Here is a 22,123-nt window from a genome sequence, read left to right as displayed (position 1 = left end):
TGTGTGAGTGTGTCCTGTGTGTGTGTGTCCTGTGTGAGTGTGTCCTGTGTGAGTGTGTCCTGTGTGTGTGTGTCCTGTGTGAGTGTGTCCTGTGTGAGTGCTGATGTGTGAGTGTGTCCTGTGTGTGTGTGTCCTGTGTGAGTGTGTCCTGTGTGTGTGTGTCCTGTGTGAGTGTGTCCTGTGTGTGTGTGTCCTGTGTGTGTGTGTCCTGTGTGAGTGTGTCCTGTGTGAGTGTGTCCTGTGTTTGTGTGTCCTGTGTGAGTGTGTCCTGTGTGAGTGCTGATGTGTGAGTGTGTCCTGTGTGAGTGTGTCCTGTGTGAGTGTGTCCTGTGTGAGTGTGTCCTGTGTGAGTGCTGATGTGTGAGTGTGTCCTGTGTGAGTGTGTCCTGTGTGTGTGTGTCCTGTGTGAGTGTGTCCTGTGTGAGTGTGTCCTGTGTGAGTGCTGATGTGTGTGTGTGTCCTGTGTGAGTGTGTCCTGTGTGAGTGTGTCCTGTGTGAGTGCTGATGTGTGAGTGTGTCCTGTGTGAGTGTGTCCTGTGTAAGTGTGTCCTGTGTGAGTGTGTCCTGTGTGAGTGCTGATGTGTGAGTGTGTCCTGTGTGAGTGTGTCCTGTGTGAGTGTGTCCTGTGTGAGTGTGTCCTGTGTGTGTGTGTCCTGTGTGAGTGCTGATGTGTGAGTGTGTCCTGTGTGAGTGTGTCCTGTGTGAGTGTGTCCTGTGTGAGTGTGTCCTGTGTGTGTGTGTCCTGTGTGAGTGTGTCCTGTGTGAGTGTGTCCTGTGTGTGTGTGTCCTGTGTGAGTGTTGATGTGTGAGTGTGTCCTGTGTGAGTGTGTCCTGTGTGTGTGTGTCCTGTGTGTGTGTGTCCTGTGTGTGTGCTGATGTGTGAGTGTGTCCTGTGTGAGTGTGTCCTGTGTGAGTGTGTCCTGTGTGTGTGTGTCCTTTGTGAGTGTGTCCTGTGTGAGTGTGTCCTGTGTGAGTGCTGATGTGTGAGTGTGTCCTGTGTGAGTGTGTCCTGTGTGAGTGTGTCCTGTGTGAGTGTGTCCTGTGTGAGTGCTGATATGTGAGTGTGTCCTGTGTGAGTGTGTCCTGTGTGAGTGTGTCCTGTGTGTGTGTGTCCTGTGTGAGTGTGTCCTGTGTGTGTGTGTCCTGTGTGTGTGTGTCCTGTGTGAGTGTGTCCTGTGTGTGTGTGTCCTGTGTGAGTGTGTCCTGTGTGAGTGCTAATGTGTGAGTGTGTCCTGTGTGAGTGTGTCCTGTGTGAGTGTGTCCTGTGTGTGTGTGTCCTGTGTGAGTGTGTCCTCTGTGTGTGCTGATGTGTGAGTGTGTCCTGTGTGTGTGTGTCCTGTGTGTGTGTGTCCTGTGTGAGTGTGTCCTGTGTGTGTGCTGATGTGTGAGTGTGTCCTGTGTGAGTGTGTCCTGTGTGAGTGTGTCCTGTGTGAGTGTGTCCTGTGTGTGTGTGTCCTGTGTGAGTGCTGATGTGTGAGTGTGTCCTGTGTGTGTGTGTCCTGTGTGAGTGTGTCCTGTGTGAGTGTGTCCTGTGTGAGTGTGTCCTGTGTGAGTGTGTCCTGTGTGTGTGTGTCCTGTGTGAGTGTGTCCTGTGTGAGTGTGTCCTGTGTGTGTGTGTCCTGTGTGAGTGTTGATGTGTGAGTGTGTCCTGTGTGAGTGTGTCCTGTGTGTGTGTGTCCTGTGTGTGTGTGTCCTGTGTGTGTGCTGATGTGTGAGTGTGTCCTGTGTGAGTGTGTCCTGTGTGAGTGTGTCCTGTGTGTGTGTGTCCTGTGTGAGTGTGTCCTGTGTGAGTGTGTCCTGTGTGAGTGCTGATGTGTGAGTGTGTCCTGTGTGAGTGTGTCCTGTGTGAGTGTGTCCTATGTGTGTGTGTCCTGTGTGAGTGTGTCCTGTGTGTGTGTGTCCTGTGTGAGGGCTGATGTGTGAGTGTGTCCTGTGTGAGTGTGTCCTGTGTGAGTGTGTCCTGTGTGAGTGTGTCCTGTGTGAGTGCTGATATGTGAGTGTGTCCTGTGTGAGTGTGTCCTGTGTGAGTGTGTCCTGTGTGTGTGTGTCCTGTGTGAGTGTGTCCTGTGTGTGTGTGTCCTGTGTGTGTGTGTCCTGTGTGAGTGTGTCCTGTGTGTGTGTGTCCTGTGTGAGTGTGTCCTGTGTGAGTGCTAATGTGTGAGTGTGTCCTGTGTGAGTGTGTCCTGTGTGAGTGTGTCCTGTGTGTGTGTGTCCTGTGTGAGTGTGTCCTGTGTGTGTGCTGATGTGTGAGTGTGTCCTGTGTGTGTGTGTCCTGTGTGTGTGTGTCCTGTGTGAGTGTGTCCTGTGTGTGTGCTGATGTGTGAGTGTGTCCTGTGTGTGTGTGTCCTGTGTGTGTGTGTCCTGTGTGAGTGTGTCCTGTTTGAGTGTGTCCTGTGTGTGTGTGTCCTGTGTGAGTGTGTCCTGTGTGAGTGCTGATGTGTGAGTGTGTCCTGTGTGTGTGTGTCCTGTGTGAGTGTGTCCTGTGTGTGTGTGTCCTGTGTGAGTGTGTCCTGTGTGAGTGTGTCCTGTGTGTGTGTGTCCTGTGTGTGTGTCCTGTGTGAGTGTGTCCTGTGTGAGTGTGTCCTGTGTGTGTGTGTCCTGTGTGAGTGTGTCCTGTGTGAGTGCTAATGTGTGAGTGTGTCCTGTGTGAGTGTGTCCTGTGTTAGTGTGTCCTGTGTTAGTGTGTCCTGTGTGAGTGTGTCCTGTGTGAGTGTGTCCTGTGTGTGTGCTGATGTGTGAGTGTGTCCTGTGTGTGTGTGTCCTGTGTGTGTGTGTCCTGTGTGAGTGTGTCCTGTGTGTGTGCTGATGTGTGAGTGTGTCCTGTGTGTGTGTGTCCTGTGTGTGTGTGTCCTGTGTGAGTGTGTCCTGTGTGAGTGCTGATGTGTGAGTGTGTCCTGTGTGAGTGCTGATGTGTGAGTGTGTCCTGTGTGAGTGTGTCCTGTGTGTGTGTGTCCTGTGTGAGTGTGTCCTGTGTGAGTGTGTCCTGTGTGTGTGTGTCCTGTGTGAGTGTGTCCTGTGTGAGTGCTGATGTGTGAGTGTGTCCTGTGTGTGTGTGTCCTGTGTGAGTGTGTCCTGTGTGTGTGTGTCCTGTGTGAGTGTGTCCTGTGTGTGTGTGTCCTGTGTGTGTGTGTCCTGTGTGAGTGTGTCCTGTGTGAGTGTGTCCTGTGTGTGTGTGTCCTGTGTGAGTGTGTCCTGTGTGAGTGCTGATGTGTGAGTGTGTCCTGTGTGAGTGTGTCCTGTGTGAGTGTGTCCTGTGTGAGTGTTGATGTGTGAGTGTGTCCTGTGTGAGTGTGTCCTGTGTGTGTGTGTCCTGTGTGTGTGTGTCCTGTGTGAGTGTGTCCTGTGTGAGTGCTGATGTGTGTGTGTGTCCTGTGTGAGTGTGTCCTGTGTGAGTGTGTCCTGTGTGAGTGCTGATGTGTGAGTGTGTCCTGTGTGAGTGTGTCCTGTGTAAATGTGTCCTGTGTGAGTGTGTCCTGTGTGAGTGCTGATGTGTGAGTGTGTCCTGTGTGAGTGTGTCCTGTGTGAGTGTGTCCTGTGTGAGTGTGTCCTGTGTGTGTGTGTCCTGTGTGAGTGCTGATGTGTGAGTGTGTCCTGTGTGTGTGTGTCCTGTGTGAGTGTGTCCTGTGTGAGTGTGTCCTGTGTGAGTGTGTCCTGTGTGAGTGTGTCCTGTGTGTGTGTGTCCTGTGTGAGTGTGTCCTGTGTGAGTGTGTCCTGTGTGTGTGTGTCCTGTGTGAGTGTTGATGTGTGAGTGTGTCCTGTGTGAGTGTGTCCTGTGTGTGTGTGTCCTGTGTGTGTGTGTCCTGTGTGTGTGCTGATGTGTGAGTGTGTCCTGTGTGAGTGTGTCCTGTGTGAGTGTGTCCTGTGTGAGTGTGTCCTGTGTGAGTGCTGATGTGTGAGTGTGTCCTGTGTGAGTGTGTCCTGTGTGAGTGTGTCCTGTGTGAGTGTGTCCTGTGTGAGTGCTGATATGTGAGTGTGTCCTGTGTGAGTGTGTCCTGTGTGAGTGTGTCCTGTGTGTGTGTGTCCTGTGTGAGTGTGTCCTGTGTGTGTGTGTCCTGTGTGTGTGTGTCCTGTGTGAGTGTGTCCTGTGTGAGTGCTAATGTGTGAGTGTGTCCTGTGTGAGTGTGTCCTGTCTGAGTGTGTCCTGTGTGTGTGTGTCCTGTGTGAGTGTGTCCTGTGTGTGTGCTGATGTGTGAGTGCGTCCTGTGTGTGTGTGTCCTGTGTGTGTGTGTCCTGTGTGAGTGTGTCCTGTGTGTGTGCTGATGTGTGAGTGTGTCCTGTGTGTGTGTGTCCTGTGTGTGTGTGTCCTGTGTGAGTGTGTCCTGTGTGAGTGCTGATGTGTGAGTGTGTCCTGTGTGAGTGCTGATGTGTGAGTGTGTCCTGTGTGAGTGTGTCCTGTGTGTGTGTGTCCTGTGTGAGTGTGTCCTGTTTGAGTGTGTCCTGTGTGTGTGTGTCCTGTGTGAGTGTGTCCTGTGTGAGTGCTGATGTGTGAGTGTGTCCTGTGTGTGTGTGTCCTGTGTGAGTGTGTCCTGTGTGTGTGTGTCCTGTGTGAGTGTGTCCTGTGTGAGTGTGTCCTGTGTGTGTGTGTCCTGTGTGTGTGTGTCCTGTGTGAGTGTGTCCTGTGTGAGTGTGTCCTGTGTGTGTGTGTCCTGTGTGAGTGCTGATGTGTGAGTGTGTCCTGTGTGAGTGTGTCCTGTGTGAGTGTGTCCTGTGTTAGTGTGTCCTGTGTGAGTGTGTCCTGTGTGAGTGTGTCCTGTGTGATTGCTGATGTGTGAGTGTGTCCTGTGTGAGTGTGTCCTGTGTGTGTGTGTCCTGTGTGAGTGTGTCCTGTGTGAGTGTGTCCTGTGTGAGTGCTGATGTGTGTGTGTGTCCTGTGTGAGTGTGTCCTGTGTGAGTGTGTCCTGTGTGAGTGCTGATGTGTGAGTGTGTCCTGTGTGAGTGTGTCCTGTGTAAGTGTGTCCTGTGTGAGTGTGTCCTGTGTGAGTGCTGATGTGTGAGTGTGTCCTGTGTGAGTGTGTCCTGTGTGAGTGTGTCCTGTGTGAGTGTGTCCTGTGTGTGTGTGTCCTGTGTGAGTGCTGATGTGTGAGTGTGTCCTGTGTGAGTGTGTCCTGTGTGAGTGTGTCCTGTGTGAGTGTGTCCTGTGTGTGTGTGTCCTGTGTGAGTGCTGATGTGTGAGTGTGTCCTGTGTGAGTGCTGATGTGTGAGTGTGTCCTGTGTGAGTGTGTCCTGTGTGATTTTGTCCTGTGTGAGTGCTGATGTGTGAGTGTGTCCTGTGTGTGTGTCCTGTGTGAGTGCTGATGTGTGAGTGTGTCCTGTGTGAGTGTGTCCTGTGTGAGTGCTGATGTGTGAGTGTGTCCTGTGTGTGTGTGTCCTGTGTGAGTGTGTCCTGTGTGAGTGTGTCCTGTGTGAGTGTGTCCTGTGTGAGTGTTGATTTGTGAGTGTGTCCTGTGTGAGTGTGTCCTGTGTGTGTGTGTCCTGTGTGAGTGTGTCCTGTGTGTGTGTGTCCTGTGTGAGTGTGTCCTGTGTGAGTGTGTCCTGTGTGAGTGTGTCCTGTGTGTGAGTGCTGATGTGAGTGTGTCCTGTGTGTGTGTGTCCTGTGTGTGTGTGTCCTGCGTGAGTGCTGATGTGTGAGTGTGTCCTGTGTGTGTGTGTCCTGTGTGAGTGTGTCCTGTGTGAGTGTGTCCTGTGTGTGTGTGTCCTGTGTGAGTGTGTCCTGTGTGAGTGCTGATGTGTGAGTGTGTCCTGTGTGTGTGTGTCCTGTGTGAGTGTGTCCTGTGTGTGTGTGTCCTGTGTGAGTGTGTCCTGTGTGAGTGCTGATGTGTGAGTGTGTCCTGTGTGTGTGTGTCCTGTGTGTGTGTGTCCTGTGTGAGTGTGTCCTGTGTGAGTGTGTCCTGTGTGAGTGTGTCCTGTGTGAGTGTTGATTTGTGAGTGTGTCCTGTGTGAGTGTGTCCTGTGTGTGTGTGTCCTGTGTGAGTGTGTCCTGTGTGTGTGTGTCCTGTGTGAGTGTGTCCTGTGTGAGTGTGTCCTGTGTGAGTGTGTCCTGTGTGTGAGTGCTGATGTGAGTGTGTCCTGTGTGTGTGTGTCCTGTGTGTGTGTGTCCTGTGTGAGTGCTGATGTGTGAGTGTGTCCTGTGTTTGTGTCCTGTGTGAGTGTGTCCTGTGTGAGTGTGTCCTGTGTGTGTGTGTCCTGTGTGAGTGCTGATGTGTGAGTGTGTCCTGTGTGAGTGTGTCCTGTGTGTGTGTGTCCTGTGTGTGTGTGTCCTGTGTGAGTGCTGATGTGTGAGTGTGTCCTGTGTTTGTGTCCTGTGTGAGTGTGTCCTGTGTGAGTGTGTCCTGTGTGTGTGTGTCCTGTGTGAGTGCTGATGTGAGTGTGTCCTGTGTGTGTGTGTCCTGTGTGAGTGTGTCCTGTGTGAGTGCTGATGTGAGTGTGTCCTGTGTGTGTGTGTCCTGTGTGTGTGTGTCCTGTGTGAGTGCTGATGTGTGAGTGTGTCCTGTGTGAGTGTGTCCTGTGTGTGTGTGTCCTGTGTGAGTGCTGATGTGTGAGTGTGTCCTGTGTGTGTGTGTCCTGTGTGAGTGCTGATGTGTGAGTGTGTCCTGTGTGAGTGTGTCCTGTGTGAGTGTGTCCTGTGTGAGTGTGTCCTGTGTGAGTGCTGATGTGTGAGTGTGTCCTGTGTGAGTGTGTCCTGTGTGAGTGTGTCCTATGTGTGTGTGTCCTGTGTGAGTGTGTCCTGTGTGAGTGTGTCCTGTGTGAGTGCTGATGTGTGAGTGTGTCCTGTGTGAGTGTGTCCTGTGTGAGTGTGTCCTGTGTGAGTGTGTCCTGTGTGTGTGCTGATGTGTGAGTGTGTCCTGTGTGAGTGTGTCCTGTGTGAGTGTGTCCTGTGTGTGTGTGTCCTGTGTGAGTGTGTCCTGTGTGAGTGTGTCCTGTGTGTGTGTGTCCTGTGTGAGTGTTGATGTGTGAGTGTGTCCTGTGTGAGTGTGTCCTGTGTGAGTGTGTCCTGTGAGTGTGTCCTGTGTGTGTGCTGATGTGTGAGTGTGTCCTGTGTGAGTGTGTCCTGTGTGTGTGTGTCCTGTGTGAGTGTGTCCTGTGTGAGTGTGTCCTGTGTGAGTGTGTCCTGTGTGAGTGCTGATGTGTGAGTGTGTCCTGTGTGAGTGTGTCCTGTGTGAGTGTGTCCTGTGTGAGTGCTGATGTGTGAGTGTGTCCTGTGTGAGTGTGTCCTGTGTGAGTGTGTCCTGTGTGTGTGTGTCCTGTGTGAGTGTGTCCTGTGTGTGTGTGTCCTGTGTGTGTGTGTCCTGTGTGAGTGTGTCCTGTGTGTGTGTGTCCTGTGTGTGTGTGTCCTGTGTGAGTGCTGATGTGTGAGTGTGTCCTGTGTGAGTGTGTCCTGTGTGAGTGTGTCCTGTGTGTGTGTGTCCTGTGTGAGTGTGTCCTGTGTGAGTGTGTCCTGTGTGTGTGTGTCCTGTGTGTGTGTCCTGTGTGAGTGTGTCCTGTGTGAGTGCTGATGTGTGAGTGTGTCCTGTGTGTGTGTGTCCTGTGTGTGTGTGTCCTGTGTGAGTGTGTCCTGTGTGAGTGCTGATGTGTGAGTGTGTCCTGTGTGAGTGCTGATGTGTGAGTGTGTCCTGTGTGAGTGTGTCCTGTGTGAGTGTGTCCTGTGTGAGTGTGTCCTGTGTGAGTGCTGATGTGTGAGTGTGTCCTGTGTGAGTGCTGATGTGTGAGTGTGTCCTGTGTGAGTGTGTCCTGTGTGTGTGTGTCCTGTGTGAGTGTGTCCTGTGTGAGTGTGTCCTGTGTGAGTGCTGATGTGTGAGTGTGTCCTGTGTGAGTGCTGATGTGTGAGTGTGTCCTGTGTGAGTGTGTCCTGTGTGTGTGTGTCCTGTGTGAGTGTGTCCTGTGTGTGTGTGTCCTGTGTGAGTGTGTCCTGTGTGAGTGTGTCCTGTGTGAGTGCTGATGTGTGAGTGTGTCCTGTGTGAGTGTGTCCTGTGTGAGTGTGTCCTGTGTGAGTGTGTCCTGTGTGAGTGTGTCCTGTGTGAGTGTGTCCTGTGTGAGTGCTGATGTTTGAGTGTGTCCTGTGTGTGTGTGTCCTGTGTGAGTGTGTCCTGTGTGAGTGTGTCCTGTGTGAGTGTGTCCTGTGTGTGTGTGTCCTGTGTGAGTGTGTCCTGTGTGTGTGTGTCCTGTGTGAGTGTGTCCTGTGTGAGTGTGTCCTGTGTGAGTGCTGATGTGTGAGTGTGTCCTGTGTGAGTGTGTCCTGTGTGAGTGTGTCCTGTGTGTGTGTGTCCTGTGTGAGTGTGTCCTGTGTGAGTGTGTCCTGTGTGAGTGCTGATGTGTGAGTGTGTCCTGTGTGTGTGTGTCCTGTGTGAGTGTGTCCTGTGTGAGTGTGTCCTGTGTGAGTGTGTCCTGTGTGAGTGTGTCCTGTGTGTGTGTGTCCTGTGTGAGTGTTGATGTGTGAGTGTGTCCTGTGTGAGTGTGTCCTGTGTGTGTGTGTCCTGTGTGTGTGTGTCCTGTGTGTGTGCTGATGTGTGAGTGTGTCCTGTGTGAGTGTGTCCTGTGTGAGTGTGTCCTGTGTGTGTGTGTCCTGTGTGAGTGTGTCCTGTGTGAGTGTGTCCTGTGTGAGTGCTGATGTGTGAGTGTGTCCTGTGTGAGTGTGTCCTGTGTGAGTGTGTCCTGTGTGAGTGTGTCCTGTGTGAGTGCTGATATGTGAGTGTGTCCTGTGTGAGTGTGTCCTGTGTGAGTGTGTCCTGTGTGTGTGTGTCCTGTGTGAGTGTGTCCTGTGTGTGTGTGTCCTGTGTGTGTGTGTCCTGTGTGAGTGTGTCCTGTGTGTGTGTGTCCTGTGTGAGTGTGTCCTGTGTGAGTGCTAATGTGTGAGTGTGTCCTGTGTGAGTGTGTCCTGTGTGAGTGTGTCCTGTGTGTGTGTGTCCTGTGTGAGTGTGTCCTGTGTGTGTGCTGATGTGTGAGTGTGTCCTGTGTGTGTGTGTCCTGTGTGTGTGTGTCCTGTGTGAGTGTGTCCTGTGTGTGTGCTGATGTGTGAGTGTGTCCTGTGTGTGTGTGTCCTGTGTGTGTGTGTCCTGTGTGAGTGTGTCCTGTGTGAGTGCTGATGTGTGAGTGTGTCCTGTGTGAGTGCTGATGTGTGAGTGTGTCCTGTGGGAGTGTGTCCTGTGTGTGTGTCCTGTGTGAGTGTGTCCTGTGTGAGTGTGTCCTGTGTGTGTGTGTCCTGTGTGAGTGTGTCCTGTGTGAGTGCTGATGTGTGAGTGTGTCCTGTGTGTGTGTGTCCTGTGTGAGTGTGTCCTGTGTGTGTGTGTCCTGTGTGAGTGTGTCCTGTGTGTGTGTGTCCTGTGTGTGTGTGTCCTGTGTGAGTGTGTCCTGTGTGAGTGTGTCCTGTGTGTGTGTGTCCTGTGTGAGTGTGTCCTGTGTGAGTGCTGATGTGTGAGTGTGTCCTGTGTGAGTGTGTCCTGTGTGAGTGTGTCCTGTGTGTGTGTGTCCTGTGTGAGTGTGTCCTGTGTGAGTGCTGATGTGTGAGTGTGTCCTGTGTGAGTGTGTCCTGTGTGTGTGTGTCCTGTGTGAGTGTGTCCTGTGTGAGTGTGTCCTGTGTGAGTGCTGATGTGTGTGTGTGTCCTGTGTGAGTGTGTCCTGTGTGAGTGTGTCCTGTGTGAGTGCTGATGTGTGAGTGTGTCCTGTGTGAGTGTGTCCTGTGTAAGTGTGTCCTGTGTGAGTGTGTCCTGTGTGAGTGCTGATGTGTGAGTGTGTCCTGTGTGAGTGTGTCCTGTGTGAGTGTGTCCTGTGTGAGTGTGTCCTGTGTGTGTGTGTCCTGTGTGAGTGCTGATGTGTGAGTGTGTCCTGTGTGTGTGTGTCCTGTGTGAGTGTGTCCTGTGTGAGTGTGTCCTGTGTGAGTGTGTCCTGTGTGTGTGTGTCCTGTGTGAGTGTGTCCTGTGTGAGTGTGTCCTGTGTGTGTGTGTCCTGTGTGAGTGTTGATGAGTGAGTGTGTCCTGTGTGAGTGTGTCCTGTGTGTGTGTGTCCTGTGTGTGTGTGTCCTGTGTGTGTGCTGATGTGTGAGTGTGTCCTGTGTGAGTGTGTCCTGTGTGAGTGTGTCCTGTGTGTGTGTGTCCTGTGTGAGTGTGTCCTGTGTGAGTGTGTCCTGTGTGAGTGTGTCCTGTGTGAGTGCTGATGTGTGAGTGTGTCCTGTGTGAGTGTGTCCTGTGTGAGTGTGTCCTGTGTGAGTGTGTCCTGTGTGAGTGCTGATATGTGAGTGTGTCCTGTGTGAGTGTGTCCTGTGTGAGTGTGTCCAGTGTGTGTGTGTCCTGTGTGAGTGTGTCCTGTGTGTGTGTGTCCTGTGTGTGTGTGTCCTGTGTGAGTGTGTCCTGTGTGTGTGTGTCCTGTGTGAGTGTGTCCTGTGTGAGTGCTAATGTGTGAGTGTGTCCTGTGTGAGTGTGTCCTGTGTGAGTGTGTCCTGTGTGTGTGTGTCCTGTGTGAGTGTGTCCTGTGTGAGTGCTGATGTGTGAGTGTGTCCTGTGTGTGTGTGTCCTGTGTGAGTGTGTCCTGTGTGTGTGTGTCCTGTGTGAGTGTGTCCTGTGTGAGTGTGTCCTGTGTGTGTGTGTCCTGTGTGTGTGTGTCCTGTGTGAGTGTGTCCTGTGTGAGTGTGTCCTGTGTGTGTGTGTCCTGTGTGAGTGTGTCCTGTGTGAGTGCTGATGTGTGAGTGTGTCCTGTGTGAGTGTGTCCTGTGTGAGTGTGTCCTGTGTGTGTGTGTCCTGTGTGAGTGTGTCCTGTGTGAGTGTGTCCTGTGTGATTGCTGATGTGTGAGTGTGTCCTGTGTGAGTGTGTCCTGTGTGTGTGTGTCCTGTGTGAGTGTGTCCTGTGTGAGTGTGTCCTGTGTGAGTGCTGATGTGTGTGTGTGTCCTGTGTGAGTGTGTCCTGTGTGAGTGTGTCCTGTGTGAGTGCTGATGTGTGAGTGTGTCCTGTGTGAGTGTGTCCTGTGTAAGTGTGTCCTGTGTGAGTGTGTCCTGTGTGAGTGCTGATGTGTGAGTGTGTCCTGTGTGAGTGTGTCCTGTGTGAGTGTGTCCTGTGTGAGTGTGTCCTGTGTGTGTGTGTCCTGTGTGAGTGCTGATGTGTGAGTGTGTCCTGTGTGAGTGTGTCCTGTGTGAGTGTGTCCTGTGTGAGTGTGTCCTGTGTGTGTGTGTCCTGTGTGAGTGCTGATGTGTGAGTGTGTCCTGTGTGAGTGCTGATGTGTGAGTGTGTCCTGTGTGTGTGTGTCCTGTGTGATTGTGTCCTGTGTGAGTGCTGATGTGTGAGTGTGTCCTGTGTGAGTGTGTCCTGTGTGAGTGCTGATGTGTGAGTGTGTCCTGTGTGAGTGTGTCCTGTGTGAGTGCTGATGTGTGAGTGTGTCCTGTGTGTGTGTGTCCTGTGTGAGTGTGTCCTGTGTGAGTGTGTCCTGTGTGAGTGTGTCCTGTGTGAGTGTGTCCTGTGTGTGTGTGTCCTGTGTGAGTGCTGATGTGTGAGTGTGTCCTGTGTGAGTGCTGATGTGTGAGTGTGTCCTGTGTGTGTGTGTCCTGTGTGATTGTGTCCTGTGTGAGTGCTGATGTGTGAGTGTGTCCTGTGTGAGTGTGTCCTGTGTGAGTGCTGATGTGTGAGTGTGTCCTGTGTGAGTGTGTCCTGTGTGAGTGCTGATGTGTGAGTGTGTCCTGTGTGTGTGTGTCCTGTGTGAGTGTGTCCTGTGTGAGTGTGTCCTGTGTGAGTGTGTCCTGTGTGAGTGTTGATTTGTGAGTGTGTCCTGTGTGAGTGTGTCCTGTGTGTGTGTGTCCTGTGTGAGTGTGTCCTGTGTGTGTGTGTCCTGTGTGAGTGTGTCCTGTGTGAGTGTGTCCTGTGTGAGTGTGTCCTGTGTGTGAGTGCTGATGTGAGTGTGTCCTGTGTGTGTGTGTCCTGTGTGTGTGTGTCCTGCGTGAGTGCTGATGTGTGAGTGTGTCCTGTGTGTGTGTGTCCTGTGTGAGTGTGTCCTGTGTGAGTGTGTCCTGTGTGTGTGTGTCCTGTGTGAGTGTGTCCTGTGTGAGTGCTGATGTGTGAGTGTGTCCTGTGTGTGTGTGTCCTGTGTGAGTGTGTCCTGTGTGAGTGTGTCCTGTGTGAGTGCTGATGTGTGAGTGTGTCCTGTGTGTGTGTGTCCTGTGTGAGTGTGTCCTGTGTGAGTGTGTCCTGTGTGAGTGTGTCCTGTGTGAGTGTTGATTTGTGAGTGTGTCCTGTGTGAGTGTGTCCTGTGTGTGTGTGTCCTGTGTGAGTGTGTCCTGTGTGTGTGTGTCCTGTGTGAGTGTGTCCTGTGTGAGTGTGTCCTGTGTGAGTGTGTCCTGTGTGTGAGTGCTGATGTGAGTGTGTCCTGTGTGTGTGTGTCCTGTGTGTGTGTGTCCTGTGTGAGTGCTGATGTGAGAGTGTGTCCTGTGTTTGTGTCCTGTGTGAGTGTGTCCTGTGTGAGTGTGTCCTGTGTGTGTGTGTCCTGTGTGAGTGCTGATGTGTGAGTGTGTCCTGTGTGAGTGTGCCCTGTGTGAGTGTGTCCTGTGTGTGTGTGTCCTGTGTGAGTGCTGATGTGTGAGTGTGTCCTGTGTGAGTGTGTCCTGTGTGAGTGTGTCCTGTGTGAGTGCTGATGTGTGAGTGTGTCCTGTGTGAGTGTGTCCTGTGTGAGTGTGTCCTGTGTGAGTGTGTCCTGTGTGTGTGTGTCCTGTGTGAGTGTGTCCTGTGTGAGTGTGTCCTGTGTGAGTGCTGATGTGTGAGTGTGTCCTGTGTGAGTGTGTCCTGTGTGAGTGTGTCCTGTGTGTGTGCTGATGTGTGAGTGTGTCCTGTGTGAGTGTGTCCTGTGTGTGTGTGTCCTGTGTGAGTGTGTCCTGTGTGAGTGTGTCCTGTGTGAGTGTGTCCTGTGTGTGTGTCCTGTGTGTGTGTCCTGTGAGTGTTGATGTGTGAGTGTGTCCTGTGTGAGTGTGTCCTGTGTGAGTGTGTCCTGTGTGTGTGTGTCCTGTGTGAGTGTGTCCTGTGTGAGTGTGTCCTGTGTGTGTGCTGATGTGTGAGTGTGTCCTGTGTGAGTGTGTCCTGTGTGTGTGTGTCCTGTGTGAGTGTGTCCTGTGTGAGTGTGTCCTGTGTGAGTGCTGATGTGTGAGTGTGTCCTGTGTGAGTGTGTCCTGTGTGAGTGTGTCCTGTGTGAGTGCTGATGTGTGAGTGTGTCCTGTGTGAGTGTGTCCTGTGTGAGTGTGTCCTGTGTGTGTGTGTCCTGTGTGATTGTGTCCTGTGTGTGTGTGTCCTGTGTGTGTGTGTCCTGTGTGAGTGTGTCCTGTGTGTGTGTGTCCTGTGTGTGTGTGTCCTGTGTGAGTGCTGATGTGTGAGTGTGTCCTGTGTGAGTGTGTCCTGTGTGAGTGTGTCCTGTGTGAGTGTGTCCTGTGTGTGTGTGTCCTGTGTGTGTGTCCTGTGTGAGTGTGTCCTGTGTGAGTGCTGATGTGTGAGTGTGTCCTGTGTGTGTGTGTCCTGTGTGTGTGTGTCCTGTGTGAGTGTGTCCTGTGTGAGTGCTGATGTGTGAGTGTGTCCTGTGTGAGTGCTGATGTGTGAGTGTGTCCTGTGTGAGTGTGTCCTGTGTGAGTGTGTCCTGTGTGAGTGTGTCCTGTGTGAGTGCTGATGTGTGAGTGTGTCCTGTGTGAGTGCTGATGTGTGAGTGTGTCCTGTATGAGTGTGTCCTGTGTGTGTGTGTCCTGTGTGAGTGTGTCCTGTGTGAGTGTGTCCTGTGTGAGTGCTGATGTGTGAGTGTGTCCTGTGTGAGTGCTGATGTGTGAGTGTGTCCTGTGTGAGTGTGTCCTGTGTGTGTGTGTCCTGTGTGAGTGTGTCCTGTGTGTGTGTGTCCTGTGTGAGTGTGTCCTGTGTGAGTGTGTCCTGTGTGAGTGCTGATGTGTGAGTGTGTCCTGTGTGAGTGTGTCCTGTGTGAGTGTGTCCTGTGTGTGTGTGTCCTGTGTGAGTGTGTCCTGTGTGAGTGTGTCCTGTGTGAGTGCTGATGTGTGAGTGTGTCCTGTGTGAGTGTGTCCTGTGTGAGTGTGTCCTGTGTGAGTGTGTCCTGTGTGTGTGTGTCCTGTGTGAGTGTTGATGTGTGAGTGTGTCCTGTGTGAGTGTGTCCTGTGTGTGTGTGTCCTGTGTGTGTGTGTCCTGTGTGTGTGCTGATGTGTGAGTGTGTCCTGTGTGAGTGTGTCCTGTGTGAGTGTGTCCTGTGTGTGTGTGTCCTGTGTGAGTGTGTCCTGTGTGAGTGTGTCCTGTGTGAGTGCTGATGTGTGAGTGTGTCCTGTGTGAGTGTGTCCTGTGTGAGTGTGTCCTGTGTGAGTGTGTCCTGTGTGAGTGCTGATATGTGAGTGTGTCCTGTGTGAGTGTGTCCTGTGTGAGTGTGTCCTGTGTGAGTGTGTCCTGTGTGTGTGTGTCCTGTGTGTGTGTGTCCTGTGTGAGTGTGTCCTGTGTGTGTGTGTCCTGTGTGAGTGTGTCCTGTGTGAGTGCTAATGTGTGAGTGTGTCCTGTGTGAGTGTGTCCTGTGTGAGTGTGTCCTGTGTGTGTGTGTCCTGTGTGAGTGTGTCCTGTGTGTGTGCTGATGTGTGAGTGTGTCCTGTGTGTGTGTGTCCTGTGTGTGTGTGTCCTGTGTGAGTGTGTCCTGTGTGTGTGCTGATGTGTGAGTGTGTCCTGTGTGTGTGTGTCCTGTGTGTGTGTGTCCTGTGTGAGTGTGTCCTGTGTGAGTGCTGATGTGTGAGTGTGTCCTGTGTGAGTGCTGATGTGTGAGTGTGTCCTGTGTGAGTGTGTCCTGTGTGTGTGTGTCCTGTGTGAGTGTGTCCTGTGTGAGTGTGTCCTGTGTGTGTGTGTCCTGTGTGTGTGTGTCCTGTGTGAGTGCTGATGTGTGAGTGTGTCCTGTGTGTGTGTGTCCTGTGTGAGTGTGTCCTGTGTGTGTGTGTCCTGTGTGTGTGTGTCCTGTGTGAGTGTGTCCTGTGTGAGTGTGTCCTGTGTGTGTGTGTCCTGTGTGAGTGTGTCCTGTGTGAGTGCTGTCCTGTGTGAGTGCTGTCTGTGTGAGTGTGTCCTGTGTGAGTGTGTCCTGTGTGAGTGTGTCCTGTGTGAGTGCTGATGTGTGAGTGTGTCCTGTGTGAGTGTGTCCTGTGTGTGTGTGTCCTGTGTGAGTGTGTCCTGTGTGAGTGTGTCCTGTGTGAGTGCTGATGTGTGTGTGTGTCCTGTGTGAGTGTGTCCTGTGTGAGTGTGTCCTGTGTGAGTGCTGATGTGTGAGTGTGTCCTGTGTGAGTGTGTCCTGTGTAAGTGTGTCCTGTGTGAGTGTGTCCTGTGTGAGTGCTGATGTGTGAGTGTGTCCTGTGTGAGTGTGTCCTGTGTGAGTGTGTCCTGTGTGTGTGTGTCCTGTTTGAGTGCTGATGTGTGAGTGTGTCCTGTGTGAGTGTGTCCTGTGTGAGTGTGTCCTGTGTGTGTGTGTCCTGTGTGAGTGCTGATGTGTGAGTGTGTCCTGTGTGAATGCTGATGTGTGAGTGTGTCCTGTGTGATTGTGTCCTGTGTGAGTGCTGATGTGTGAGTGTGTCCTGTGTGAGTGTGTCCTGTGTGAGTGCTGATGTGTGAGTGTGTCCTGTGTGAGTGTGTCCTGTGTGAGTGCTGATGTGTGAGTGTGTCCTGTGTGTGTGTCCTGTGTGAGTGTGTCCTGTGTGAGTGTGTCCTGTGTGAGTGTGTCCTGTGTGAGTGTTGATTTGTGAGTGTGTCCTGTGTGAGTGTGTCCTGTGTGTGTGTGTCCTGTGTGAGTGTGTCCTGTGTGTGTGTGTCCTGTGTGAGTGTGTCCTGTGTGAGTGTGTCCTGTGTGAGTGTGTCCTGTGTGTGAGTGCTGATGTGAGTGTGTCCTGTGTGTGTGTGTCCTGTGTGTGTGTGTCCTGTGTGAGTGCTGATGTGTGAGTGTGTCCTGTGTGTGTGTGTCCTGTGTGAGTGTGTCCTGTGTGAGTGTGTCCTGTGTGTGTGTGTCCTGTGTGAGTGCTGATGTGTGAGTGTGTCCTGTGTGTGTGTGCCCTGTGTGAGTGTGTCCTGTGTGTGTGTGTCCTGTGTGAGTGCTGATGTGTGAGTGTGTCCTGTGTGAGTGTGCCCTGTGTGTGTGTGTCCTGTGTGAGTGCTGATGTGTGAGTGTGTCCTGTGTGTGTGTGTCCTGTGTGAGTGTGTCCTGTGTGAGTGCTGATGTGTGTGTGTGTCCTGTGTGTGTGTGTCCTGTGTGTGTGTGTCCTGTGTGAGTGTGTCCTGTGTGAGTGTGTCCTGTGTGAGTGCTGATGTGTGAGTGTATCCTGTGTGAGTGTGTCCTGTGTGAGTGTGTCCTGTGTGAGTGTGTCCTGTGTGTGTGCTGATGTGTGAGTGTGTCCTGTGTGAGTGTGTCCTGTGTGAGTGTGTCCTGTGTGAGTGCTGATGTGTGAGTGTGTCCTGTGTGAGTGTGTCCTGTGTGAGTGTGTCCTGTGTGTGTGTGTCCTGTGTGTGTGTGTCCTGTGTGAGTGCTGATGTGTGAGTGTGTCCTGTGTGAGTGTGTCCTGTGTGAGTGTGTCCTGTGTGTGTGTGTCCTGTGTGAGTGTGTCCTGTGTGAGTGCTGATGTGTGAGTGTGTCCTCTGTGAGTACTGATGTGTGAGTGTGTCCTGTGTGAGTGTGTCCTGTGTGAGTGTGTCCTGTGTGAGTGCTGATGTGCGAGTGTGTCCTGTGTGAGTGTGTCCTGTGTGAATGTGTCCTGTGTGAGTGCTGATGTGTGAGTGTGTCCTGTGTGAGTGTGTCCTGTGTGAGTGCTGATGTGCGAGTGTGTGTTGCACTAAGGATGAAGGCAGGGCTGTGCTCAGCTATGATGTCCTGTCAACACTCCCCATTCACAGAGACTAGAGGGAGGTGGGAGAAGGGCCGGTGTCTGTGCTACTCGTCCCCGGGGGACAGTTGACACCTCAGGAGTATAGAGGGGAACTGGGAATTAACATTAAACAGGGTAAGTGGCATTTCCCAAACTCTTTCTCTCCTCAATATGTGGTGAATCTTTGTCCTTTGATTACAGGGCAGACACACAGCAGTTTGCTTCAAGCCTCCATCATCAGTTGCTATGTCATGTACCTGACCTTCTCCGCACTCTCCAGCCGCCCCCCAGAGACAGGTCAGTGAACAGCTACACTCCAGGTGACCCGAGGCTACGTGAGGATACACAGTCCCGCCTGTCGATGACACACCAGGTGTCAGCGCTCCTTGATAGTCTCAGTCCGAGCTCGGTCCAACATGCGCTTCATCTGATGTGACACGACCCTTGCTGTCTCCTCCCTCCCTCGCTGAACCCTCAGCCTGTGTTGTTAGTGTGGCTGCTGTGGGCTGGTGCCAAGTGCACACCCCAGGCTCCCCTCAGGGGGAGAGAGAGAGAGAGAGAGAGACGACAGCACCAACTGCACCAAGTCAAGGGGCCTCACACTCACTCTGGAAGCCAGGACAAGCACATCAGCACCGCAGCCTCCCCCAACCTCCCAGTCTGCGGCTGGCACAGGGTGACCGGTCAGTACTTCACTACATGACCTCCTGCCTCCAACTGCCCCACCCCCACCCTCGCACCATTGGTCGTCCAATATGTTCACTGTAGTATCAGAATTGCAGTTCCCTGTCCCAAAACTCTCAAGAAAAGGGATGGTGCAGGGGGAAGGGGTGGGGCATGGGGAAGGGGCGGGGCATGGGGGAAGGGGTGGAGCACGGGGAAGGGGTGGGGCATGGGGAAGGGGTGGGGCATGGGGAAGGGGTGGGGCATGGGGAAGTGACGGAGCATGGGGAAGGGGTGGGGCATGGGGAAGGGGTGGGGCATGGGGAAGGGGTGGGGCATGGGGAAGTGACGGAGCATGGGGAAAGGGTGGGGCATGGGGAAAGGGTGGGGCATGAAGGGGTGGGACATGGGGAAGGGGTGGGACATGGGAAGGGGTGGGGCATGGGGAAAGGGTGGGGCATGAAGGGGTGGGGCATGGGGAAGGGGTGGGGCATGGGGAAGGGACGGAGTATGGGGAAGGGGGCGGGGCACGGGGAAGGGGTGGGGCATGGGGAAGGGGTGGGGCATGGGGAAGGGACGGAGTATGGGGAAGGGGGCGGGGCACGGGGAAGGGGTGGTGCATGGGGAAGGGGTGGGACATGGGAAGGGGTGGGGCATGGGGAAGGGGTGGGGCATGGGGAAGGGGTGGGACATGGGAAGGGGTGGGGCATGGGGAAGGGGTGGGGCATGGGGAAGGGGTGGGACATGGGAAGGGGTGGGGCATGGGGGAAGGGGTGGGGCATGGGGGAAGGGGTGGGGCATGGGGAAGGGGTGGGGCATAGGGGAAGGGGTGGGGCATGGGGAAGTGACGGAGCATGGGGAAGGGGTGGGGCATGGGGGAAGGGGTGGGGCATGGGGGAAGGGGTGGGGCATGGGGAAGGGGTGGGGCATGGGGGAAGGGGTGGGGCATGGGGGAAGGGGTGGGGCATGGGGGAAGGGGTGGGGCATGGGGGAAGGGGTGGGACATGGGAAGGGGTGGGGCATGGGGGAAGGGGTGGGGCATGGGGGAATGGGTGGGGCATGGGGGAAGGGGTGGGACATGGGAAGGGGTGGGGCATGGGGAAGGGGTGGGGCATGGGGAAGGGGTGGGGCATGGGAGAAGGGGTGGGGCATGGGAAGGGGTGGGGCATGGGGGAAGGGGTGGGGCATGGGAGAAGGGGTGGGGCATGGGGAAGGGGTGGGGCATGGGGAAGGGGTGGGGCATGGGGAAGGGGTGGGCCACAGCTAAAGCCATTTTGTACACAAGAAGATCTCACAATTAAGAGATGAATATCTGGTTAATCTGCTTCTGGTAATGTTGGTTAAAGGAGTGATTTTAACCAGGAGACCCTGTGGCTCTTCAAAATATCGTGGAGTATTTTATATGTACCTGTAAGGGCAGACAGAGTGTCAGTTTAACACCCTATATAAAAGATGACACTTCCGACACTGCAACCCTCCCTCATTACAGCCTGGAGTCTGTGCTCAAGTCTCTGAAGTGGGGTTTGAATCCTGTGCTAAAATGGGTGTGACACAGAACGGGTCACCAGTCAGATCGTTTCGAACATGTTTTTGTGATAAAGCAGAGTAATCATTCTTCCATTTTCTCAGTGGAATATCAGGGTCAGAACATCAGTATCTGTTTCCCAAGTGTCAGTGACGATGGGGCTCAGGAAGAGGGAAAGATGATTGCGATCATTGGAGCGGCCATCATGTATTGCTGTGTCCTGTTTGCTTGGTAAGTCTTTTTGGTAATGAATCGATCAAAACCCACAGTCTCCCTTTAAAATTCACTCCCTCCATCACCAACACACAGTAGCAGCAGTGTACCATCTATAAGAATTCACCAAGGCTCCTTAGACAGCACCTTCCAAACCAACGACCACTACCATCTAGAAGGACAAGGGCAGCAGATAGATGGGAACAGCACCACTTGGAAGTTCTCCTCCAAGTCACTCACCACCCTGACTTGGGAAATATATCACCATTTCTTCACTGTCACTGGGTCAAAATCCTGGAACTCCCTCCCTAACAGCACGGTGGGTGTACCTACACCGCAGGGACTGCAGCGGTTCAAGAAGGCAGCTCACCACCACCTTCTCAAGGGGCAGTTAGGGATCTCATGGGGTTGTCGCTGGGATGGGCTGAAAGTTTAGTCTGGCTGAGGTCAGAGTGAAATGCTGAGCGGTAGGGGTACAGCTGCTGCCAGTTGTCAAGGCTGGAACCCGGTGACCGTCAATGTCAATCATTCACCCACATGTGCTTCACTGAGGATCCAGCTTCATTTCTATTCAGTAAATAAAAAGGTGACTAAGGAAATAAGGTGATGTCCAGCTTCATATTTGCACCGTGTGTTGTGTAACCTTGAACCATTTTGTGTCTGTTGGTAAAATGGTGAGAGGCAGAGCAGAATGCTTTTGCAATATTGTGATTGCTGTCAATGCGATTGTTCTGTGATAGTTATCCAATCATTACCCTCCTTTCAATCAATCTGATTGGCTGTCTCTCATTCTCCCAATGCCCTCTGGGTAGTAATGAAGCTTCTTACCTGGCCAAGGTGTTTGGACCATCATGGATGCTCCGTGTTTACAGATATGAGTTCAAGGTTAGTAATTTCTCTCTCATTGTTAATCCTTCCTCATTCCAGCCTCTGGCCCTCACTGAAATTCATCAGCAATCATTCCTTTCTCCATCACTCAACTTCTCTGGCTCCCCATAGGAATAGGTGAAGGTCATCCTGCCCCTCCAGCCTGTTCCATCATTCACGTAGACCATGGCTGATCTGTATCTTAACTCTATCTACCCCGCTTGGGTAACCCTTTACCCAACAAGAATCTATCAATCTCAGTTTCGAAATGTTTACTGTTCATACTTCGAGAAATTTTCAAACTCTTTCCTATTTTTCTGTTTTTCAGTTCATTCCCATAATATTCCTCTCCTCTCCAATCTGCTTTCCTTATTTTACCCCTACTGTATTCACATTCCCTTGACTGATCCTTTCCCCTTCCCCATTTCATCGGTTACACCTAGTGACGATTTCACTCTTGTCTGTTACAGAAAGCTTCTTGCTGTTTCTGCGGCCTCGATGAGGAAGGTGAGGGACAGAAATTAAATCAATCGCCCCCTCCTCACCGCGACACAATGGCTGACTCTCACTGGGGGACAGTTCCTGAAGGTGCTGACTCTCACTGGGGGACAGTTCCTGAAGGTGCTGACTCTCACTGGGGGACAGTTCCTGAAGGTGCTGACTCTCACTGGGGGACAGTTCCTGAAGGTGCTGACTCTCTCTAGGGGACAGTTCTTGAAGGTGCTGACTCTCACTGTGGGACAGTTCCTGAAACTGCTGCCTGTCACTGGGGGACAGTTCCTGAAAGTGCTGCCTCTCACTGGGGGACAGTTCCTGAAGGTGCTGACTCTCACTGGGGGACAGTTCCTGAAGGTGTTGACTCTCACTGGGGGACAGTTCCTGAAGATGCTGACTCTCACTGGGGGACAGTTCCTGAAGGTGCTGACTCTCACTGGGGTGAGGGGGACAGTTCCTGAAGGTGCTGACTCTCACTGGGGGGGACTTGCTGAAGATCCTGTGTGATATGGGCTAGAATTGGTTTTAAGTGTTGTGTGTTCCAGAAAGTTGGATTCTCTGCACTGATGACCAGAGTTTAATATGTTTTCCCTCCCCTAAATATTTGGAATCATTTGATTTTGGTGTGACCCACAGTGCCCAGGAATGAAGTGGAGATGACCGGTGGACAGAAAGTGATACACAACGAGAGAGAGCAAGTCACGTACAGTTACTCCTCCTTCCATTTTGTATTCTTTCTGGCCTCGCTTTATGTCATGATGACATTGACCAACTGGTTCAAGTAAGTTGAGTCTGGGAACAGTTCGGTCAAAGTGTTGAAGGGGTGACTCAGGCCTCACCTCTTGGGGTGCTGGTCCACCCAGTTAGCTGGCCTGCGCAACCTCTAGCGGGCTCTGCGCTTGTCCGCAGTGCCCTGGGCTAAGGACACTGCTGCTGTCCAGTCTGTGTGTGTGTGTATGGGCATAAGAATTGTGTTGGGACAAGGTCAAAATAGCCTGTCTGTACCCATAAAGTCTAGACACTTGGGAGAGATACTGGGGCAATGAGGGGAGGGATCAGACAGTGGGACTGTACCAGCGGGAGTCAGTGCCTTTACCAGAGAGGGAGGGAACATTGCAGCAAAAGGTCAGCTCAGTCTTTACCATCAGTGTGGCGAGTGTCTGTGGTTCTGATACACAAGACAACACCATTATGGGGGAATCCAGAATTAGCACCATCAGTATGAGACAGTCATTAATAAATCCAATCAGGAATTCAGGAGAAACTCCCTCAGAGAGCGGTGAGAATGGGGAGCTCATTACCATACAGGAGTTGAGGGGAATCGGATAGAGACATTTTAGGCGGGAGCTGGATAAAGACATGAGGGAGAAAGGGATAGGAGATGAAGTTAGATGAAAGTAGGTTTGGGATGAAGTTCATGTGGAGCATTAACACCAGCTCAGCCCACTTGGGCTGTTTCTGTAGTGTAGTCTTGATATAGTTCTCTTGGATGGACTATTGGGCTCTGCACCTGTTCATCATTTTTAATGTGTAA

At 52.7% G+C, this 22,123-nt stretch overlaps 1 protein-coding gene across 1 annotated transcript in view; it reads left to right on the top strand.

Moving 5' to 3' along the window:
- The window catches only part of serinc4 (serine incorporator 4), a 44,879-nt gene that overhangs the window by 21,575 nt on the left and 1,181 nt on the right, over positions 1 to 22,123 (top strand). The window contains exons 6-10 of the mRNA XM_041178209.1: positions 17,028 to 17,123; positions 19,119 to 19,245; positions 20,040 to 20,112; positions 20,565 to 20,601; positions 21,241 to 21,370. Of these exons, the coding sequence (XP_041034143.1) occupies positions 17,028 to 17,123; positions 19,119 to 19,245; positions 20,040 to 20,112; positions 20,565 to 20,601; positions 21,241 to 21,370 (463 nt within the window). The remainder of the gene's footprint in view (positions 1 to 17,027; positions 17,124 to 19,118; positions 19,246 to 20,039; positions 20,113 to 20,564; positions 20,602 to 21,240; positions 21,371 to 22,123) is intronic.

This window comes from Carcharodon carcharias, chromosome 32 (assembly GCF_017639515.1).
Source record: "Carcharodon carcharias isolate sCarCar2 chromosome 32, sCarCar2.pri, whole genome shotgun sequence".
NCBI lineage: Eukaryota > Metazoa > Chordata > Chondrichthyes > Lamniformes > Lamnidae > Carcharodon > Carcharodon carcharias.
The sequence above is the reverse complement of the archived record's forward strand: the minus strand, read 5'-3'. Positions and strand labels throughout refer to the sequence as shown.